The sequence below is a fragment of the Seriola aureovittata genome, chromosome 16 (assembly GCF_021018895.1).
Source record: "Seriola aureovittata isolate HTS-2021-v1 ecotype China chromosome 16, ASM2101889v1, whole genome shotgun sequence".
NCBI classification, from domain to species: Eukaryota; Metazoa; Chordata; class Actinopteri; order Carangiformes; family Carangidae; genus Seriola; species Seriola aureovittata.
This window is the reverse complement of record NC_079379.1, coordinates 10,619,082-10,637,962: the sequence shown is the minus strand read 5'-3', so window position 1 is coordinate 10,637,962 and position 18,881 is coordinate 10,619,082. Positions and strand designations below refer to the sequence as shown.

Genomic DNA, 18,881 nt, shown 5'->3' with positions numbered 1-18,881 from the left:
TTTTTTCCAAATAAAAAATACCGCTTTCCGCTTTATTTTGAAAAGACAGGAAGTGAACGAATTCACTTCCGCTTCGATTCGGGTTGTGTTTAAATGTTGATGGAGAAGAGAAAACCGCAGAATATTGTGCTTTTAACTCGGTTACACTTGCAACCAGTGTCGGTATTTCAGAGCATACGGATTGCAGTTCTTAGGAGGACAGACCACTAGACGTGTTCACGTTTTTTCTGTCCAATGAGCCACATTTAACGTTCAGAGACCACGCTGAGGAAACCAACCGAGGGCATACAACTACAACCCTGTGGCGCCAGGAGTAGTGCCTAACGACATCTTACATTGTATTACAGGGTGCTTAGCAGCTTATAAATTAATTTTAGCCTTCTGAAGTGCCGAAGCAGAGGTGGCCTCTAAAAGCCAGGTCAAAGCGTAACCCGAGGTTAAAAGCGTGCAACTCCTGCATCTCCAATCACGACCAGCCGTCTACACCCCGTGTACCTGGGGGCGAGGCAGAGTCGGCGCTAATTCTGTTTACATACCCGCCCACATTTCCAAGCTGTTGGAAGATGCACAACGAGAAAGCTGTTTATCATTTACTATTCTGAACTTCATTATAAGCTCCAAAAGTAACGCACAAAATTCAGACTGACTTCACAACAGAACCTGAACAAGTAAACGTGTTGGATGTTAAAATGCTGCAAATGAAATATCACTAAACATGCATACACGAACACAAATATTTACTTGGGAAGTAAAATGTATTGAATAATCAAGAGAAACAGATGATTTCTCTTTACAGTAGTAATTCTTTTAGCTGGATAAGGAAGCAGCAGTCTGCTGGATGGAGCTCTGGATCAGGACATCTATCGGCTGTATCCTCCTACGCTTCTGCAGCAAGTGAAAAAACATTTAACATTAGAATATAAGCTTTTCTCCAGACTGATGTACTGCATAATTACTGCTGTAAAGGCCCAATCTTTACACACCATGGCATGAATATCAGTTTTGGTTGTTACAACTTTTGTTCCCATCTTCATGTAATAAACAGACTAAAGATGGAAACATTGATCAATAAAAATATTATTGTAACATTTACATTTCTCAAACCAAGAGGTTGATTCAGGTGATACAATTACTACAAGCCAAAGTGTTCCCTGATACCAGAGTAGCTGCACTAATCCACAATTATTTCTCACCTCTGCCGCCTGCTGAGCTGTAAACAGGGAAGCCGGCTCATGTTCGTGTGGGTGCTGGACCTCAAGTGAAAGTAGATCATTCTGAGGGAAGTGAATCCCTGTGGTTGGTCTTGCTTGCACGTTGTGGAGAATCATCTCCTGACTGAGCTAGAGAAGGGCCACATGGACAAGGACATGATAAATCTTAGTCAATCAGTTTCTAACCATCAGCATGACCATTAAACCCACTGTAGACTGTATATAATGTGATGCGGTATTTCTAACTGAAAAAAATGTATATGTCACTTTTGTGACTTGATGCTTGAACTTACTCTGGGAAGTAAACAGGTCATAAAAAGACAACTAGGACATCAAACATTATGTTTTAAAACATTACAAAACTCAAAAATAGAGACATGTTGATACTTTCTGAGCATTATTTCAGATAATGAACAATCTTACCAATCAGTCCCTTCCATTTGTGTGAACTCATTCACATGGATGGAGGCAGCTCCTTTACTGCCTGGTGACAAGAGGCAACATATAAAGACACAGTTCTGATATGAGAAGCTGTTTAAAGACACTCCAGCAATTGATGGCACTTCAATGCAAACCAAAACGTGTGTGAAATGATACAATTAGCTACTGTGGTCCCTATATCCCAGTCTTACCTGTGCAATATTAATAATGTGGCCCTCCTACTGCCATCTTGTGGTGTTAAAGGGTAAAGACATCACATTTGAGACATCCATTGTTCCAAAATCAGCCAATTTTACCAATATTTAACTCAGTACCCCCACTGCCACAAGAATACATTTTAAAAGTAGCCCCCCTAGTTAATTTCTACCCATTAATTAACACCATTACAGCTTTGAAAATGGCCAATAAATGCAGCATCGGATATAGGAACAAAGGAGCAGTGCTGGTGTTGAACTGCTACCTCTAGCGGCTTAGGAAAGGAAATGTCCACCGCCCCACCACCCCCCATTCACAGAATGTGTGTGCAGACAGCTGAGGTGATTTTGGTGCAGTAAGCCAAGACGGACAACAGGTGCTTGCAGGGTTTTGAGGTTTATATTGCTTACCAAATCCTTGACTGCTTGCCCTCTGGCTCATAAATCCAGTCTATATCAGCAGCCATTTGGCTTTTAAAATTGTGCATAACTTTTCATTTGGCTTAAAGGCGGAAACTATCCACTATGTGAGGGAAATGTGCAGTCTTCATGTGTTTGCTAAACCCCAGAAACATGCTGGTAATGCAATTAATTTTAATATTTTCAATGATTCTTCAGTCAACTATAGTGACTTGTATTCTTCATATCCTGGAAAAAAAATTTCACTCCTACTAAATTTAAAAGCTTGATTCGTAGCACAGTATATTAGTAAGGAAACAATAAAAAGAGCAAAGTATAATTATGGCTAGTGTTTCTCCAGTGATTACAATTAGCTACAGGAGAGGAGACAGTACTCTGTGCAAGGCTAGCTCACCCTTGAGTACCGTTCAGGTGAGTTCCTCATTCTACTGGTGCCGCTCTCAATGCTTCTCCACCTAGGCAGGTTGGAATAAGAGGACAGACACATGAAACAAAATACAATGATACCATGGTACCAAAAGGCAGATGCTAAAAACACTTTTCTATGGCAAACAGATTCTGACAGGTGATCACTTGCTATGGCACAAGGAACGTTTTTAGAATTTTAACCCTTTGGATGGTCAGATCCTTGGTGTCTTCAAAAGGAGAGAAAAGATGAGATGTGCTGATTTTGGAAATAAAAAAGAAAAAAAAAAAGAAAGAATTGGAGACAACTCAGCATACAAATACAAATCCATTCAAATCCGTTGGTCTAACTGTTGTAGGGGTATCAGTATCAGGACCATACCAGTATGAGTAACATCTCACCAATATCCAAGATTGTCCTCAATCTTTCAAATTTATGTGAACAGGTGTTCACAGTATATGCTTCAGTAGATGTCAAAGTTACCTAAATAAACACCACTTACGTTAAAAATGTGTGCCGTTACAGCTAAAAATCACAATGAGCTTACATGTGAAAATTAAGCGTGTTTATATCCTTTACATTACTTTGGCTGCCTTACTATATATCCTATAGAAATTAGCATCATCAAATCTGTTCACATTTCTATACTTTAATCTCCTTGGCCATATCACATCGACACTTTTTTATACTAATAATTTAGTTTGATAAGCAGGGATAAATTACCTATGTAAATCACTGGACATTTCCCTTGTCTTCATTAAGGGCAGAGAGCAACATTTAGTGAACTAACATTTACTAAAGCATACACTGTTTACCTGTCCACACTGTTTGAAAGAAAGGCACAATCTTGGTCAATGGCAAACAGTCGAATTTACTGTTCAGTCCTTTAATGGTTGTTGGTATTGCTGTAATATTCACTGTATAAATTCTGAGCGCAGGAAATGACTATAGTCTGATGTGACATGCACTGAAAAATAAAGGGTTAAAATCCTGTTTAATCATTGCATCTTCCAAACACCTTTCAAGTTCTCCTGTCCCATTGTCTGATTGCACAATTTCAGCCTTTTGAGATTATCCTTTGAGGCAAAAAAAATTTGACTTGGAAAAGAAGATCTTCATCCAAATGTGAGAATTGAGGTAGAAATCAAATCAAATACTGAATGACAACACTGAATTTGAGTATCTGACAATTGACTGATGCTCAGCTGAGTTTTATTGAAACGGAACAAACGTAAAAGTTATAAATACAAAGAACATCAGAGAACAAACTGCTATGGCTCTTAAGGTAAGCCAAACCAAATTCTATTGGGCAAGTTCAAAGAAAACATAGGAAGTTATGGTATCAGTTTAAAAAAAACACAATTTATCTACCTCTAGAAATGCTAGGCATACACTTTGAACATTACAAAACTTTGATTTCTTTCTTCCTGTGGATTCTTTTCTCCACCATTGCAAAAAATGAAGTTTGAAGCTCTAACCATATGCATTTATTTACAAGCAAGTCCCTATGCAACTATGAGAAACCACAAATAAAGGGAGTACAAGAACGAGAAGGGAGGAAAGGGGCATGGACAAAAACTTCCTGCAAGGCAATATCATTATTTAATGTCCTCTCAGACTTTTGAGAATGAATGTCCACTTTTTTTTTGTAAATGTTCATTGTTGGCTTTAAAAGAATCAGGAACAAAAAGTAACAATAAAAGTGTTTTGTGTATTTTTTTTTTTAAAGACAAATGTCCCAATGTAACCGTAGGAGTAAGAATTGATTCACCACAACGGTTACGTTCATTTCTTCAGCCAAAAGGCTTTCCAGCCAATCATCTCGAGCCAATTCTGGGGTCTGTCCATTTTTTTCTGAGATATATACAGACTTTTTTTTCATGAGGGATGAAGAATAAAAAGTCAATCAAAAATTGTGGCCAATCTCCTGTTTTTTTCTTTTTTATTGTTTTTCTCTTTTTTTGTTGTCACTTTGCCAAATACCTTTTGGTGCATCTACTTCCACTGCTGCCCATAAGAATCCTGTGAAAACTCCATGGTGTCATTACTGTAACCATAGTTACCGGAATAGTCGGCCCCTTGCTGCAGGGGCTGCTGGGCGATGGGTTGGGACCCCCAGTTCTGTTGGTTGTTGGTCTGGCGGCGCTTGGAGTCAGGCTGGTTAAACACGTCTGCCTTCCTCTTTCCGCCGACATTTCCTCCACGATTGCCCCTGGCCCCACGAGGACCACGGCCCCTCTGCGGCTGGAAAGGGGCTCCCCGCCCTCCTCGGCCACCCCTCGGACCACCAAGGGGTGGGCCTCTTTGGGCGTAGCCGCCCCGGCCTCGTGCCGGTGGTGCTCCGCGAGCCCTAGGTGGAGGAGGCCCTCCCCTACTGGGACGAGTACCACGGCCCCTCATGCTGTACACATCTTCGTAGCCGTAGTAAGGGTCTTCATAGCCACCACGGTAGTCATGATAGTCGTAGCCATAGTAGTCATCATAGTAGTCTTCATATCCATAGTAATCTGGTGGGTAGGCATAGCCCCCTCGGCCACCACGGCCCCTACCTCGGCCTGGTGGTGGCATGCGTGGTGGTGGGTAGTAATAGTAGTCATCATACCTGCAGAGGGGAGGATAGAATTTAATGATTCCTTATTTGAGAATGACTCAGGCAGTTGCCTAGTCACGTGTCTTTATCAGTCTGACTCACCCTGCATTCCTGGTGGTCTGCCGAGCTGCTTGGCGCTCTTTTCTCTTCTTGTCTGGGGGCTTTGCCAGAACGATCTCAATTTCCTCTCCCCCCAGTTCCTTCCCATTCATCTCATCCATTGCCTTAACAACACATAACAATCAATTATAATGATGCACATAAACATCAGACAGACTAATACTTAATACTAAAAATACTACTACTAAAATACTAAAAAACCCACCTTTACAGCAGCATCCCTTTCTTCAAAATGGACAAAAGCATAGTCTTTAAGTTTCTTTACTCGCTCCAGCTTTCCAAACTGAGAGAAGGTCTTTTCAAGAAGCTCTTCAGTCACCGCTGTGGCCAGCTTCCTGACAAAGAGGACCTTCACCTATGTAGATAAAACAAAAAAAAAAAAAAAAAAACGGGTTACAATATAGAGAGTGTGGTTGTGATCTTCTGAGGTGCAAAACAATAAGATGCAAGACTTGCCAACCTTGGCCATGACCTCTGGGTCTGGCTCAGCAACAGGGTCAGCCCACTCCACAGTGACTGGGTTCCCCCAGACCTTGACCTTCCCGCTCATTAGGCGGCGGCGAGCCTGTGCTGCGGACTTGTGGTCCTCATACTCCAGGAAACAGAAGCCACGGTTCTTCTTCTTGTCATCTGGTTGGTGGTATAATATCACCTCTTGAAGACCCTCTGTAAGATAAAACAATGACATCTCTAGTGCCATATAAAAGCAAAAGCCCCAGTTCCACCAGTTTTCATGCAAATTATGCTTCATGGTAGACGATTTATTTTTGATCAGTTTGAAACCAAGCTCCTCCTGTGCATTTGAAACTGACCTGTAACTTTTCCAAAGTCTTCCAATATACTTTCCCTTGTCTTGTTCTTTGGAATTGATCCAACAAACAGACGATTGTTTGCAACAGATATACACACTCCCAAGTACTTTCCAGGGCGAATTTCATGGTTATCACACTGAAAAAAAAATGGAGAGGTCAACAACTGTGTAAAATACATTGTAAATTAATAGTAACTTATAGAAAGGAACTATCTTCAAAAATGTTGCAAGTAATCCTGTAAAATGTCCAGTTATATTGTAGATTGATACTGTTTTTCCAATACCCTGCCATACCACTTACAAGCTTCACAGCCTTTTGTGCATCGTCCTTATTGCAGTATGTGATGAAGGCATAGCCTCTGTTCTGCCCAGACAGAGGGTCCATCATTAACCTGAGGTCCCAGATTGGACCAGCAGACTCAAACAGTGGGACCAGCTCATCTTCATATAAATCTCTGGGGATTTTTCCAACAAACACCTGATGAAGAAGAGAGAATCAGGGGGACAAATGTAAGAATTGGTAAAGCACAAATTACAGCATGATATTTAGGATTCTTTATGAATGCAGCAAAGACATTATACCTTTCACCCAATTTAAAATATTAGAGCCTTGAAAACACTGACAGACAGGTTTCAGTATATATCTTGTTATCTATCACTTTATCTACCTCAGTTCCAATCCCTGGTTGTGTTCCTTTGAAAACATCCTCAGGTGGGGGACCTCCATATTTTCTCTGCCCTGTTGTGACATCCAGGGTATATCCTGTCCGCTCCAACAAAGCCTGGAAACACAACAAAACATAACATGAACTAAGCTCCACTATTATAGAGACATGTTTATGACATTTATTCTAATCTTCTTTACAACAAAGCTACATGACAAGGTTTGTTTACCTTTATTTTCGCCTCATCTGGCCCCTTGGTGGACTCTTGTACCTTACTTCCTTGTTTTTCTCTCTGTCTGTAGGTCTTCATAACTCCACAAAGGAAAGCGCTTTTATTCTACGTAAAAAACAAACAAACAAATGATGTATTACATGCAACAATGAACAATCAGCATACAACTTTAACTGTAAGACAAAAAGAATGTAATCCATCCATGTGGTTACCTGTACGTGGGACAGATCGCTCTCTCTGAATTGCTGCAGCACAGTAAGTGCTCCCTCCTCATTGAACTCCCTCAATGCATCAATCGCCCTTTCGTCCAGGTCAACATACGCCACCAAACCTAAAGTTACAAGGTATGGTCACGTTCAGCCCCGGCCAGAGTCGCCACTTTTAACTGCTGGAGTCAGAACAACTGTCACCCACCTGTCTGGAAGATGTTGTCTAGACTTTCAGCCACTTTCTGGGGCAGCCCAGCATCAATGAGTGTCTGGTAGTTCTCTGTGTGTGTTGTTGACACATCCATTGGCTCTTCTTCCTCCTTTGCTGGGGCAGAACTACCGTTCACCTCAGCGGCAGCCATTCTCCTGTAATATAGCAACCGAGAAAAACAACTTATTCAGTAAAGGTTCATCTTTAGACATAATTTTTATTGATCAGGTACAAATATTACAATTTCTTCATCCCAAACTGAATTCACGTTTTAATAAAGCCAATCTTCATAAACCTGTTATTGACCTGACTAATATGTTTTCTATTGAATGGACATTGTAACCTGACTTGACAGTAACTTGCCTGACTACTTGATGGTCTATGCGACTTTAAAACCATTATTGTCGTTTCAAATAATACGACGAAATGATGAAGACGATAAGACCGATATAGTAAAATTGCACTTGTTACAAAAGCAGCTTGGTAACTCAAGTTTACGTGAAAACATTCAGGTATTGAACAGTAACACAACCCGGTCACTTAAAGAAACCACAAGACAGCCGCCGTCCCGCCCCCTTCACATGCAGCTTGCTAGCTGGCGAGGTGGATACATTTCATTTTTGCATTTACATGCACTAGTTTTTTCCGGGCGATTTCCTGTCAGTTAGATGTTTTTAACAATATTCTGGGCGAAACAATCTCCTAAAATCGCTCCTGTTGTTGAGCTCGGTGATATCGGTTAGCTTGCTAACTAGCTAACGAGCTTATACGAAGGCCTCGCCATGCAGAGAGACACCTTTCACAAATCAAACACACACGCTCCGTACAAGCTGCAAACAGATAGTTAGCGCAACTTACCAGTCTAATTCGGTAAACTAACTGTGGTGTGTGTTAAAATGTGAAACGATTAACTTGTCGGACGTACAAAAATGTCTAATATGAAGAATACGTTTCAGTCTAACCCACAAGACAGATTTCCAGACAGCTACGGTCTCGTCGTCGGCTCGCCCGAACAACGCCACCGCTCAGCAATCATCGCGAGATGTGGACAAAAAAACGCGCAATAGGGCGGGTGCGCTTGTTTTGAAACGCCATAACAAGCCTCCTCGTATGGCCCAGCAAATGCTTAAAAAAGGTTTCAGATACACCCCTAGTTTCCATAAGACACAAAAGAAGCTTAAATTCAATACCAGCAAAGCTAGAGGAGACTGTTAAATCCCAGCTATGTGGTTTGCTATTCAATGTGAGCGGACCGCGGACAGACAACGGGCAGCGCGGTGAATCAAAACGAGCGCTTCACCATCAACTATCCAACCGCGGAGGTTGAACGTTGACTGGCACAATTTAAGCCCAATGAAATCCACCTTTCTACACATACTACACACAGGATCAGCCTAATTTCCCTAACATACAGAGTTATTAAAAGCACAATTGACTCTTTGACAGAAAACAAGAGGGGTATAAATTGAGTCACACATGTTCAAAAGCTTTCATGGAATGTGAAAAATTAAGTACTTTATTGTTTTTTTAGTATTCATGATGTCAATGTGATGTCTGATACAGGACCTGCCTTGACCAGCAGTAAATCAATCAATATCTGATTAGTAATAAGATGGATGGACTTTCAGGAGGAGGAATGATGACAGTCTTCCCTGCTTCAGTCATCATGTTTAAGCTTTCTGATTTTGCCCTTGTGGCGGTCAATCTCCTTCTGTAGGCGCTCAATCTCCTTCTTGTGGTGCTCAATCTCCTCTGCATGATGCTTCCTAAGCGCCTCCATCTGCTCCTTCTCCTTTTGCCTGGACCCAAAGTGAAGAGAAACTGGGTTAAAACCTTTTGGCCAACCAGTGATTCAAGCATGAGCCTTCAATAGTATTACTACTAATACAATGACAACATTCTCACCTGAAGTACCACTCCTCCTCTGCTACTTGTTTCTTTCCAAAAGCACCGCCTGCCTCCCTCACAGAGCCTCCTCCACCACCACCTTTGCCTGCTCCCTTGCCCAATTCACCAAGCTGGAATAAGCAGAAGAAATACATTATATTTCATTTGTTGTACATATTTGAAAATACCCTATCGCATTCTTCTAAGTCAATAAAGTAAAAGATCTCGACTTACCATTGTGCAAGTTGTAATCAAGTAACAAGTAAATATGTTTCTTCTTTAATCTCAATTTGTAAATCTGAAATAAAATCAATATTGTACTTGCTTTTTAACTGCTTGTAATCCAACAGTTTGTACAGACATGTCTTTGTTAGTTGCTTTTGTAAACCATTTGTCTGAATACATGGTATTGTTTCTATCTGCTCAGACTGACAATAGAACAGCTGTTGATTGTCTTGAACCTCTTTGTTTGTTAAATACCATGTCTTCTAATATGAGCCTAAACTTATCAATTGATATGAAAAACGATTATGTAATCTTGAATCGATCTCTTCTCCAAGACAAACGAATAGGTGTTACTGAACATATTGTCCTACACATTATATGAGTTATCGTCTATGCATACTTCTGTCTGCATTATTCAATAAAGTATTCAGGGGGAAAAGTACATTTATTTGATTATCTGCGTCATTACATAACCCCAGGAGAGCACCTATCCATTCATTTAGCAGCTTGTTCTGGTTCAGACTGGATGACTGCTGCACATTTAACATTACAGTGGAGACATAAGCAATATACTGCAACCTTAAGATGCATATATCTTTATTTAATAGCCACCATCAATAAAGCCGAGCAGTGGCCCCTGTAGCTAGTTAGCCTTGCCTAGCCTAGCCTTTCGTCCGATAACAAGTATCAAGCTGCTGATTTTGGCGAGCTAATGCTAGCAGTCAAAACGTCTTGTCACCAGCCCACCACCGTTTACCTGATCAGATGCCATTCTAATCTGAGAGGCGACACATCTCCGTAGGTTTAATCTCAGGAGAAACCTCGACATTGTCACTCGTAAATTACTATATGCAACAGCACAGGTAAACTTTAGTTTAGTTCCTCTGGTCTGAGCTCAAAATGCGGAAATTTAAACGTCTCACATGGGCGTGGAGAAAAGTACCTCCAGTACACGTAGGCTTGTTGCTGCCACCACGTGGTGAAGGGGGGGTAGAGTTGCACTGCTTGTGCGCAGTGGACTCTTCTCTCAGGGGTTTAAACGCCGAAAGATGAGCACTTGTGATTTGCAGCTGTGCTCATGAAGCAGCGTTTGTCAACACGTGAACGTGATGTATGAATCTCGTGCGCAAGTTTATCTTCAGTAGTGTAAATTAGCCACGTTTCCTTGACAGAAATATGTCAGTTCATACCAATTATAGTGGAAATAGAATCTGTCGTTTGCCTGATGAGATATTTCATTTTTTTTTTAAAAATGTGTTTAGCTGACGTGCTGTGCTCTGACTAAAAGACCCTGTCGGTTATGCAAGAAATAAATTATAATTAATTCGTTTGAAGTGTGCTAATTGTGCATTGTCTCAATTTCCTAAATAATTAGCACAAAACAACATAGTTAATTCCAGGAAACTTCTAGGAAATTGTGAGGAAATCACAGACCCATAAAATAAAGCATTACTCAATTTTCATGCTATAGTCAGTCATTAAACTTTTCTTGTTGCTCCTGTATGTTACCAAACAGAGAATGAGTACTCCATACAATGTTGTGGAGACAGTTTGTGAATTTGATGGTTCTATATTCCAACAGAACCAAGTTGCGTGGAAGCAAAGTTGCATTCAGTTTACACTCCATAAAGCTCAGCAATTGTTTGGGAATGGAATTTCATGAATTCATCCACTTGTTCAACCAATGGTTCCTGTCTAAGATCACTGGAGGCCTGAACCCTGCAGCATGCACAGATACACAAGGAATTCACTCTGGCCAGGTCTCAAGTCTAAGTCAGATAAGTGGTGCACCATGCAAACATTGGGAAAACATGCAAACTCCCATAATCCTTCACAGACTTGTGAACCTGTATGATGCAGTGATACATGAGTTTTGCAGGAATTCAAAATACAGACAGATTCCTGTCCTTCCTCCTCCTTTCCATTCAGTCATTTTTATGTATTGATTGCTCCTACAAATCTGCATGGTTTGTCTAATTAATTTTATGCTCATGCTGTCTACAGACTGTATGCTAGTCTGACATCAATATGTTATGGACCTATTACTCAAAAGGATGAGACCCAGTGCTCACCTCTCAAGTGCTGGATGAGACACATTCAGCAGCACAAAGGGAAGCTTTGCACTGTAAAGAAAGGTGGTGGGTGTCTAGAACAGATGAGTCATAATGGAGTCCCACTGGTGAAGAGCCCCTCCTGCTAGACAATGCTCATCCCTGCACAGTGTCGTATGAGATCACCATCGCTGACATTCCCCTTTTCATCCAGCAGAGTTGATGGTCAATGAGTATAGGTCAGGTACTGCTGTGATGATGTGCTGCGTCCTGTCAAGCTGTTTAAATTCAGCAATGACCATGATGGGCCGGAAGTTCCTGTGAAAAGAAAAGAATGCAGACTTGTTGGCTCATTGTATTCTGTAATGTAACATCCTTGGTCTGTATATATGTAGAGGGGAAACACAGAGATGGAAAATATGAAGACACAACACAACTTTAGAGCTTGTGCAACACAGTAGGAACTGGGTCAATGAGGAAATGCTTGTGCAGTTTGTCTCAGAAGAAAAGGAGGTTATTTACTTTTCAAGTTTAGATTTGAACACAGAGAGATACATTTTGGACATCAATTAATAGACTCACTGAGCACTTCATTAGGAACAGCATACTAATACTAGTTAGGGCTTCCCTTTGCTCTTAAAACATGGTGACATTGTGCATTATCATGCTGGAAGCCCCATTACAAGATGGTAAATTGTGGTAATAAAGGGATGTGCATGGTCAGCAACAACACTCAGACAGACTGTTGCATTCAAACCATGATTGATTGGTATGAAGGGGCCTAAAGTGTGCCAAGAAAACATTCACCATACCATTACCCCATCACCAGCATGGACTGTTGACACAGGATGGGTGCATGGATTCATGCTGTTGACATGAAACTCAGACCCTACCATCTGCGTGGCTCAGCAGAAATCCAGATTCATCAGAGCATTCTACATTTTTCCAGTCTTCAACTGCCCAGATTTGGCGAACCTGCACCGACTACAGCTTCAGATTTCTGTTCTTGGAGTGGAACCCGAGTTGTTCCTAACAAAGTGCGAGTGTAATTTTCCTAATTAGTAAGAGGAAACTGTACAACTGAGGTAGTAACACTCTTGCAACAAATGGTGGCAGTATGGTCTCATACACATGGAGAGCATCTGCTATGTGTTGCAATGAATATGGAATAAGAATATGCTACCATTCATATAACACCCATACAAAACAATTCCTTCTTCCCTTGTAATTGACGACAGCAAGTGCTGCTCTCACTTCATTTTAAATGGTGATGGAAATTGAGTTTCATATAGAACAATGAATATTGCAGTGCAGTAATCATTATTGAACAGAAGGCTCCATAATTCACAGAGCTAGCTGAATCTGCTGCCTCCATCACATAACTCAACTATGACAAATGTGAGAAGAAATACCTCTTAAATCTTTCAAAAAAGTTACTGTGAAAGAATCATGAGGGGAATATCCTGATTTCTAAAAACTGTAGATAGAATCACCCTGTATATAACTCCCACTTTCTTGTGAATGTCTGTTAATGTAAAATGACCACAACAGATATGATAAATCACGGCTGACTCTAACCGGAAGTCATTTTGTTGTATTTGGGAGAAAAAAATCACTGAGCCAGACAAGACTTTGAAGGGTGTTTTTGTGTGTGGTAATGTGCGTTTGTGCATGGTGGGTTTTTTATGGTCATGTGTGGACTTCCGGTGTACAGGATAGAGAGCAGCCAGTTACCTGAATCCTTTCAGAGCTGCTCACCTCGCCGGCTCAGGTGTTGCCATAGGAAATAGTATCCTGGCAACAGCACTAACCTGAGCAAAGACAAAGTAAGGTCATGCAGACAACAAGATGTGGCACAGTGTTCCTGTATGAACAATCCGTTTTCATAACCTCTGCTTGCAAGGACGTTCATTACAATTTTGTGACAATGTCCCTTCAGCATTTTTGTGCTATTACTCCCCATGACATTTAATATGAACTTGTATTACATTTGCATGGTTCTGTTTAACAGCCTTTTTGTTGCAGTCCTTGCTAAATCTACGTTTGGATGTCATGCATAATAATCTGCCTCCTTCTAATAATTGCATGAAATAGCGCTCAAATCTGAAATTCATGCATACCTCCAGGAAAAAGCATGTTGATATACCTCCGAGTATATAATTGAACCTTTTGCTCAGGATTTCAACAAGCATTTTTTAGGTAATAGCATTGTTTTGGCATGGAGTCACTTTAGCACAAGGTACTGTAATTACATGCATTCCTTTCCTGGAAACCTTTATCTCGTGGAGCACATTCATGACACATGCAGTGAATGGAAATTCAATTGCATTAGATTTGCAATGCAGGAAACTATATGCTGTATAAACCCTGATTGGGTTTGAGACATCTTGGTTTCCCCTATGTGCATTCAGCTTGTATAATTCTCAGAGCCTAATGGTGCTGAAACTCCTTGTTGCTAATAGTCCTCATGAGCTGCCTGGATGTTGCAACTGTTGCCATGGTGACCATCAGGATTGATAAAGGGGTTCAGATTCATTGTGTTCAGTACATACGGACAAGGAGCCGTGGTAGACATTATTCATAGGAAGCTTGGGACTAATTAAAAGAGGAATTGACTCATTTAGCAAACTGATCACAATGTGAAAAACAATCATAAGTTCCTTCAAAACAACCTGGCATCTCACACTCATATTGCTCTCTCACAGTGCTGTTGCAGTTTTTACTAAAAGCTGCATTATAATGTAAAAGGTTTTGACTCTGTTTCATTGATAGTTGGCCGCTGTGCACAATCACAGAGTTGTCCAGAATAGGCGAGACACACATGTATATGAAGGTGATTTAACAGCCAAGCAAACTCTCTGTTGGACTGCACTTTGACACAGTGAGTCGCGATGCATGAAAGTGTGGACAAAATTGAATAGCATTCTCTCCAATGGTTGTTGATGGATAGACCAAATTGGTGAACTGACAGACCCACAGTGCCATTTCTAGAACCATGCAGCTACCACGGCTGAAAGTTATATCTTCTCTTCAAAAATCAATGTCCATTTTTCATCTGTAATTTCATTCAACCGGCAGCTGCTCATGCACCCTTTCAATTGACTCTCTCGCTTGTGACCACATGGAGCCTCGTTCCAGGTTCCAACAGATTCTATTGTAAAAATTGTCCTTTTCACTTATATATTAAAAGCCTTATGCATTCCATCCCTACCAGAGCTGGTCATTAGTCTCTGCTAGTCCAGTCAACCCCTGGGGTGAGAATACTGTCTGAAAGTAAGACAAGTGGTAATAACTTTAGTGAAACCACTCTCAAGAGACTGCTGGCATTTAGCTATGACGCACAAGCACAGCTGTAATCCACCACATCTGCGTTCTATCATTCAGAGGTAAAAGAGCCACATGGGGGGGGGGCGTTTTTCATGGAACAGTGATCTTTTATCAACCCCAATCAGGAGGGAAAGTGCAGGAAAAAAGATGTGTGTCTGAAAAAGAGAGAGAGAGACACAAATAGTGTTTGGATAGATATGAGTGCTTGTTTCAGGTCAGTTAGACCATACAGTATTAACTTCTACTTCCTTCTCGTTGTTGCTCTGTCCTGCATTGCTGCTCCCTGTGCGGACTACCTGAGTGACTGAGACTGCGATTGCTTAAAATATGAGTTGAGATTCAACAGAAATTCTGCTTTCAGAAACAGATAAGCCAGCGGTTTAAGCGTCTCAGAGTCTTGCTTTCGGATCTGTTACGCTCTGAAAGACAAGAGTATCATTTGAGCTGAAGGACATGCTGCATTGTAAAATCCAATGCATCTGTGACACAAACTTTTGTTGTCAAGTTCACACAAATATTCAGGACTGTTAAAATGACATAAAAACTTTGTGTTCACTTGACACAAACACTCATCCCTTGTGAGCCTGACTTTTTTATGTTAAGTCAGCAATTTTTGATTTCTGAGTTAATTTTACTTAAATTTATAAAGTCAATATAGTCTAATTAGTTCAGGGCGACTGTCTGGAAAGTAACTATAATGTTCAGGATCTGCTGTAGAGATTCATTTAACAGACCCACCTATCCCCTCTCATTTAAATCATTGAACTGTGTCGCTGAAGTTACAATCAGAATTCTGACCATGTTTTTACACATTAATTTAATTGGACAATCACAGTCCAGTCACAAAGCAGCGTCCAATCAGAGGGCAGGTGCGTCCCCTTCACAAAAGTCAGAGCATTGTCAGTTGCAGAACAGATTTAGTGGAATTGGTGAAGATTATGGTAGAGACAATATCCTTGCAGATGTTTTTGCCTGCACAACTTTAACCCCTTTAGTTGAAATACCAGCATATTGATTTGTTACATATTTATCGCAGAAGCTTGTTTTTCAAATTAAGTAAAGTTTATTTATATAGCACCTTTCACAGATAAAAATCACAAAGTGCTTAACAATAAATAGTTAAAGACATAGAAACATAGTGGGGAGACATAATTGATTGAATTGATTGAAATAATTTCAGTATGAGTGAAATTTGTAACATATATGAACAATATCTATGTACAGTATGCACAGTGCATCTGAAAGTATTCACACCCCTTCACTTTCCCCACATTTTGTTATGTTACAGCCTTATTCCAAAATGGATTAAATTCCTTTTTTTCTCATCAATCTGCACACAATACCCCATAATGCGAAAAAGGTTCTTGGTCGCCTCCCTGACCAAGTCCCTTCTCCTCTGATTGCTCAGTTTGGCTCGGTGGCCAGCTCTAGGAAGAGTCCAGGTGGTTCCAAACTTCTTTCATTTACGAATGATGGAGACCACTGTGCTCTTCGGGACCTTCAATGCTGCAGAAATGTTTTTGTACCCTTCCCCAGATCTGTGCCTCGATACAAAACTTGTCTCGGAGGTCTACAGACAATTCCTTTGACTTCATGGTTTGGTTTCTGCTCTGACATGCACTGTCAACAGTGGGACCTTATATAGACATGTGTGTGCCTTTCCAAATCATGTCCAATCAATTGAATTTACTATAGGTACAGTTCAGACATCATCGACATCCAAACATCTCAGGGATGATCAGTGGAAACAGGATGTACCTGAGCTCACTTTTGAGTGTCATAGCAAAGGGTGTGAATACTTATGTACGTGCGATATTTCAGTTTTTTTATTTTTAATAAATTTGCAAGAATTTCTAAAAAACCTTTATCGATTTGTCATTATGGGGTATTGTGTGTACCTTGATGAGAAAAAAAGGAATTTAATCCATTTTGGAATAAGGCTGTAACATAATTGTCAAGGTTTGAGGGGTAAGTAGGACCCAAATGCAGCCACAACTTGGGGAGCGGTGCAGACAGGTTTATTAACCACAGACATGAACAGATCAAGGATTAAACAGACATGAACAGATCGAGGACATACCCAGAGAACAACAGGAAGTGAACAAACCCAGAACTAAACAGACGAACCGACACAGACAAAGGGAAGCACAAGGACTATATAGACAAGGGAGGCAAGGGTGATTGAACACAGGTGAAACACATTAGGGCGGGGCAGACAATCACCACAGACACAGGACAGAGACAGGAAGCAAAAACACTGACACACATGGAAACCAATTACAAAATAAAACAGGAAGTGCAAAAGTCCAAAACAAAACTAACAAAAAGTGTCTGCCATTACAAACCATGACAATAATAAAATGTGGGGAAAGTGAAGGGGTGTGAATACTTTCCAGATGCACTGTATATATATTTTACATGGAATCTCAAACATGAAAAAAAAAAAAGTCGAATCACATCCCAAACTCTTATGCAGGATTAAAGAAAAGATTTCATTGTGTTTCATTTCCTCAAGATTATTACAACTACTATTTGCAAGACATTAAGACAATTCAGCGTTTCTGCTGCCTCACATTTGATAATTATAATAATTCAATGTACTGCTGAAAATCATTAAGAAGTGGTTGTAGAAAGAAATTACATCTATTTCATATCTTTCACTTCTCTTCGGGAGTTTAAGGACCATGTTCTCTTTGCCCATCTTGGGGATTAGCATCTGTTGTTTCTATAGCAACAGCCTTCAATTAAGAGATGGCCAGGACCTTGCTGTTACTGCCAGCAAGGTGTTAATTGATACTGGATTTCATGTTGGGAGGACTCGGGGGTTGAAATGAGTGCGTGTGTGTGTGTGTGTGTGTGTGTGTGTTGGAGATTGGATTAGGGTAGGAAGGGGAGTCATTGACAGCCTTAGGATGTTATTAGCATTGGGACTGTTTTTCACACACAGACACTGCATCTGCACATACTAATTATTGTAATTTTGATTGGACTGATTTGTTCAGAGCTGATGAAGAGAGAGAGGCTCTATCCTTATCGTTATTAGCAATCTGCAATAGTCTAGGCTTCTTTGCAGCTGCATAATGTACATAGGTCCGCGGTATGTGTGTGTCATTGGAAGTAGCTGCTACAGCGCTTTAGTGCTATAGATGAGGTTGTGTCTCATGATGAAACATGATGGGTGCAGACAGAAGTATGTCATTCAACGTTCATTTTAAATGTGAACAGAAATTTATCAGTCACTGTCTTTTTCACTGATTGCAACCTGCAGGTCATGACATGAAAGAAATACAAATAATGAGGGGCTGCGGTGACGCATATGGTATATTTTTGGAGTCACACTTCGGACGCCATGAAATTGGCACCAACAGTAGCGTTCTGAACTAGTATGAGCAGACTGTACAGACATTAAACAGATGACTTTTGGTGTGAAAATAAATTAGCACAAAATGTTCCGCAAAGCAAAAATGATTCTGACACCACTGAGAAAACGGTGCACATCATGTGAAGTGGTAATAAACATGGAATGCTGTGAAAAATGGCACCTAGAGTAGAGAAACCAGCCTGCTCCCCAGCTGACCTCACAAAAGGAGCCGAGCTCAACAAATGGATGATGTGAATCTCCTATTGCTTATGCCTTGCAGCAGAATCACAGCACACTGCTTCAATTAAAACACAGAACAAGAACTGATTGTGGAGAGGAGAGAAAGCCGAGCGGCAATACTGCAGACAAAGCGGGCAAAACTAAATTTAAACTGTTGAGAACATTTCCTATTTTTAAAGAGGTCAGAGTCATATTCTGGCCCTTGTCAATTGTGTTTGTTTTCTCATTACTCAACTTCAGAGATCTTTTTTTCTCTGTAATGATTCTGCCTCCTTTTAAA

The 18,881-nt window shown here is 40.6% G+C and overlaps 2 protein-coding genes across 5 annotated transcripts; both read right to left on the bottom strand.

Moving 5' to 3' along the window:
- Window positions 1-731: 731 nt before the first annotated feature.
- Window positions 732-8,855, bottom strand: LOC130183566 (heterogeneous nuclear ribonucleoprotein R). 4 transcript variants are annotated; one of them, XM_056399123.1, is made up of 15 exons: window positions 8,369-8,855; window positions 7,505-7,665; window positions 7,303-7,421; window positions 7,088-7,195; window positions 6,862-6,975; window positions 6,495-6,671; window positions 6,195-6,330; window positions 5,843-6,048; window positions 5,588-5,737; window positions 5,365-5,486; window positions 4,736-5,274; window positions 2,661-2,721; window positions 1,635-1,695; window positions 1,194-1,340; window positions 732-885 (listed from the first exon to the last, which is right to left on the bottom strand). In XM_056399123.1, exons 2-12 carry the CDS (start codon window positions 7,659-7,661, stop codon window positions 2,687-2,689), a joined length of 1,863 nt encoding a protein of 620 aa, XP_056255098.1. In that variant the 5' UTR covers window positions 7,662-7,665; window positions 8,369-8,855; the 3' UTR covers window positions 732-885; window positions 1,194-1,340; window positions 1,635-1,695; window positions 2,661-2,686. The 4 variants fall into 4 exon arrangements, with proteins under 4 accessions (XP_056255098.1, XP_056255094.1, XP_056255095.1 ...); XM_056399119.1 differs by lacking the exons at window positions 732-885; window positions 1,194-1,340; window positions 1,635-1,695; window positions 2,661-2,721 and having other exon boundaries at window positions 3,868-5,274; XM_056399120.1 differs by lacking the exons at window positions 732-885; window positions 1,194-1,340; window positions 1,635-1,695; window positions 2,661-2,721 and having other exon boundaries at window positions 3,868-5,274; window positions 8,436-8,855.
- A 150-nt stretch (window positions 8,856-9,005) lies between these two features.
- LOC130183571 (ATPase inhibitor B, mitochondrial-like) lies at window positions 9,006-10,569 on the bottom strand. Its single transcript, XM_056399133.1, has 3 exons — window positions 10,380-10,569; window positions 9,416-9,528; window positions 9,006-9,309 (listed from the first exon to the last, which is right to left on the bottom strand). Exons 1-3 carry the CDS (start codon window positions 10,449-10,451, stop codon window positions 9,168-9,170), a joined length of 327 nt encoding a protein of 108 aa, XP_056255108.1. The 5' UTR covers window positions 10,452-10,569; the 3' UTR covers window positions 9,006-9,167.
- Between the last annotated feature and the right edge of the window lie 8,312 nt (window positions 10,570-18,881).

Bases quoted from the DNA above. Each gene is read 5' to 3' on its own strand.
- LOC130183566 (XM_056399119.1), bottom strand. From the start codon at position 7,661: ATGGCTGCCGCTGAGGTGAACGGTAGTTCTGCCCCAGCAAAGGAGGAA. The intron at 7,422-7,504 runs GTGGGTGACAGT...TTGTAACTTTAG, and splicing joins AGACAACATCTTCCAGACAG to GTTTGGTGGCGTATGTTGAC. The intron at 5,487-5,587 runs GTGGGTTTTTTA...TGTGTTGTTAAG, and splicing joins AAAGGGATGCTGCTGTAAAG to GCAATGGATGAGATGAATGG.
- LOC130183571 (XM_056399133.1), bottom strand. From the start codon at position 10,451: ATGTCGAGGTTTCTCCTGAGATTAAACCTACGGAGATGTGTCGCCTCT. The intron at 9,529-10,379 runs GTAAACGGTGGT...TGCTTATTCCAG, and splicing joins TTAGAATGGCATCTGATCAG to CTTGGTGAATTGGGCAAGGG. The intron at 9,310-9,415 runs GTGAGAATGTTG...CTTTGGGTCCAG, and splicing joins GAGGAGGAGTGGTACTTCAG to GCAAAAGGAGAAGGAGCAGA.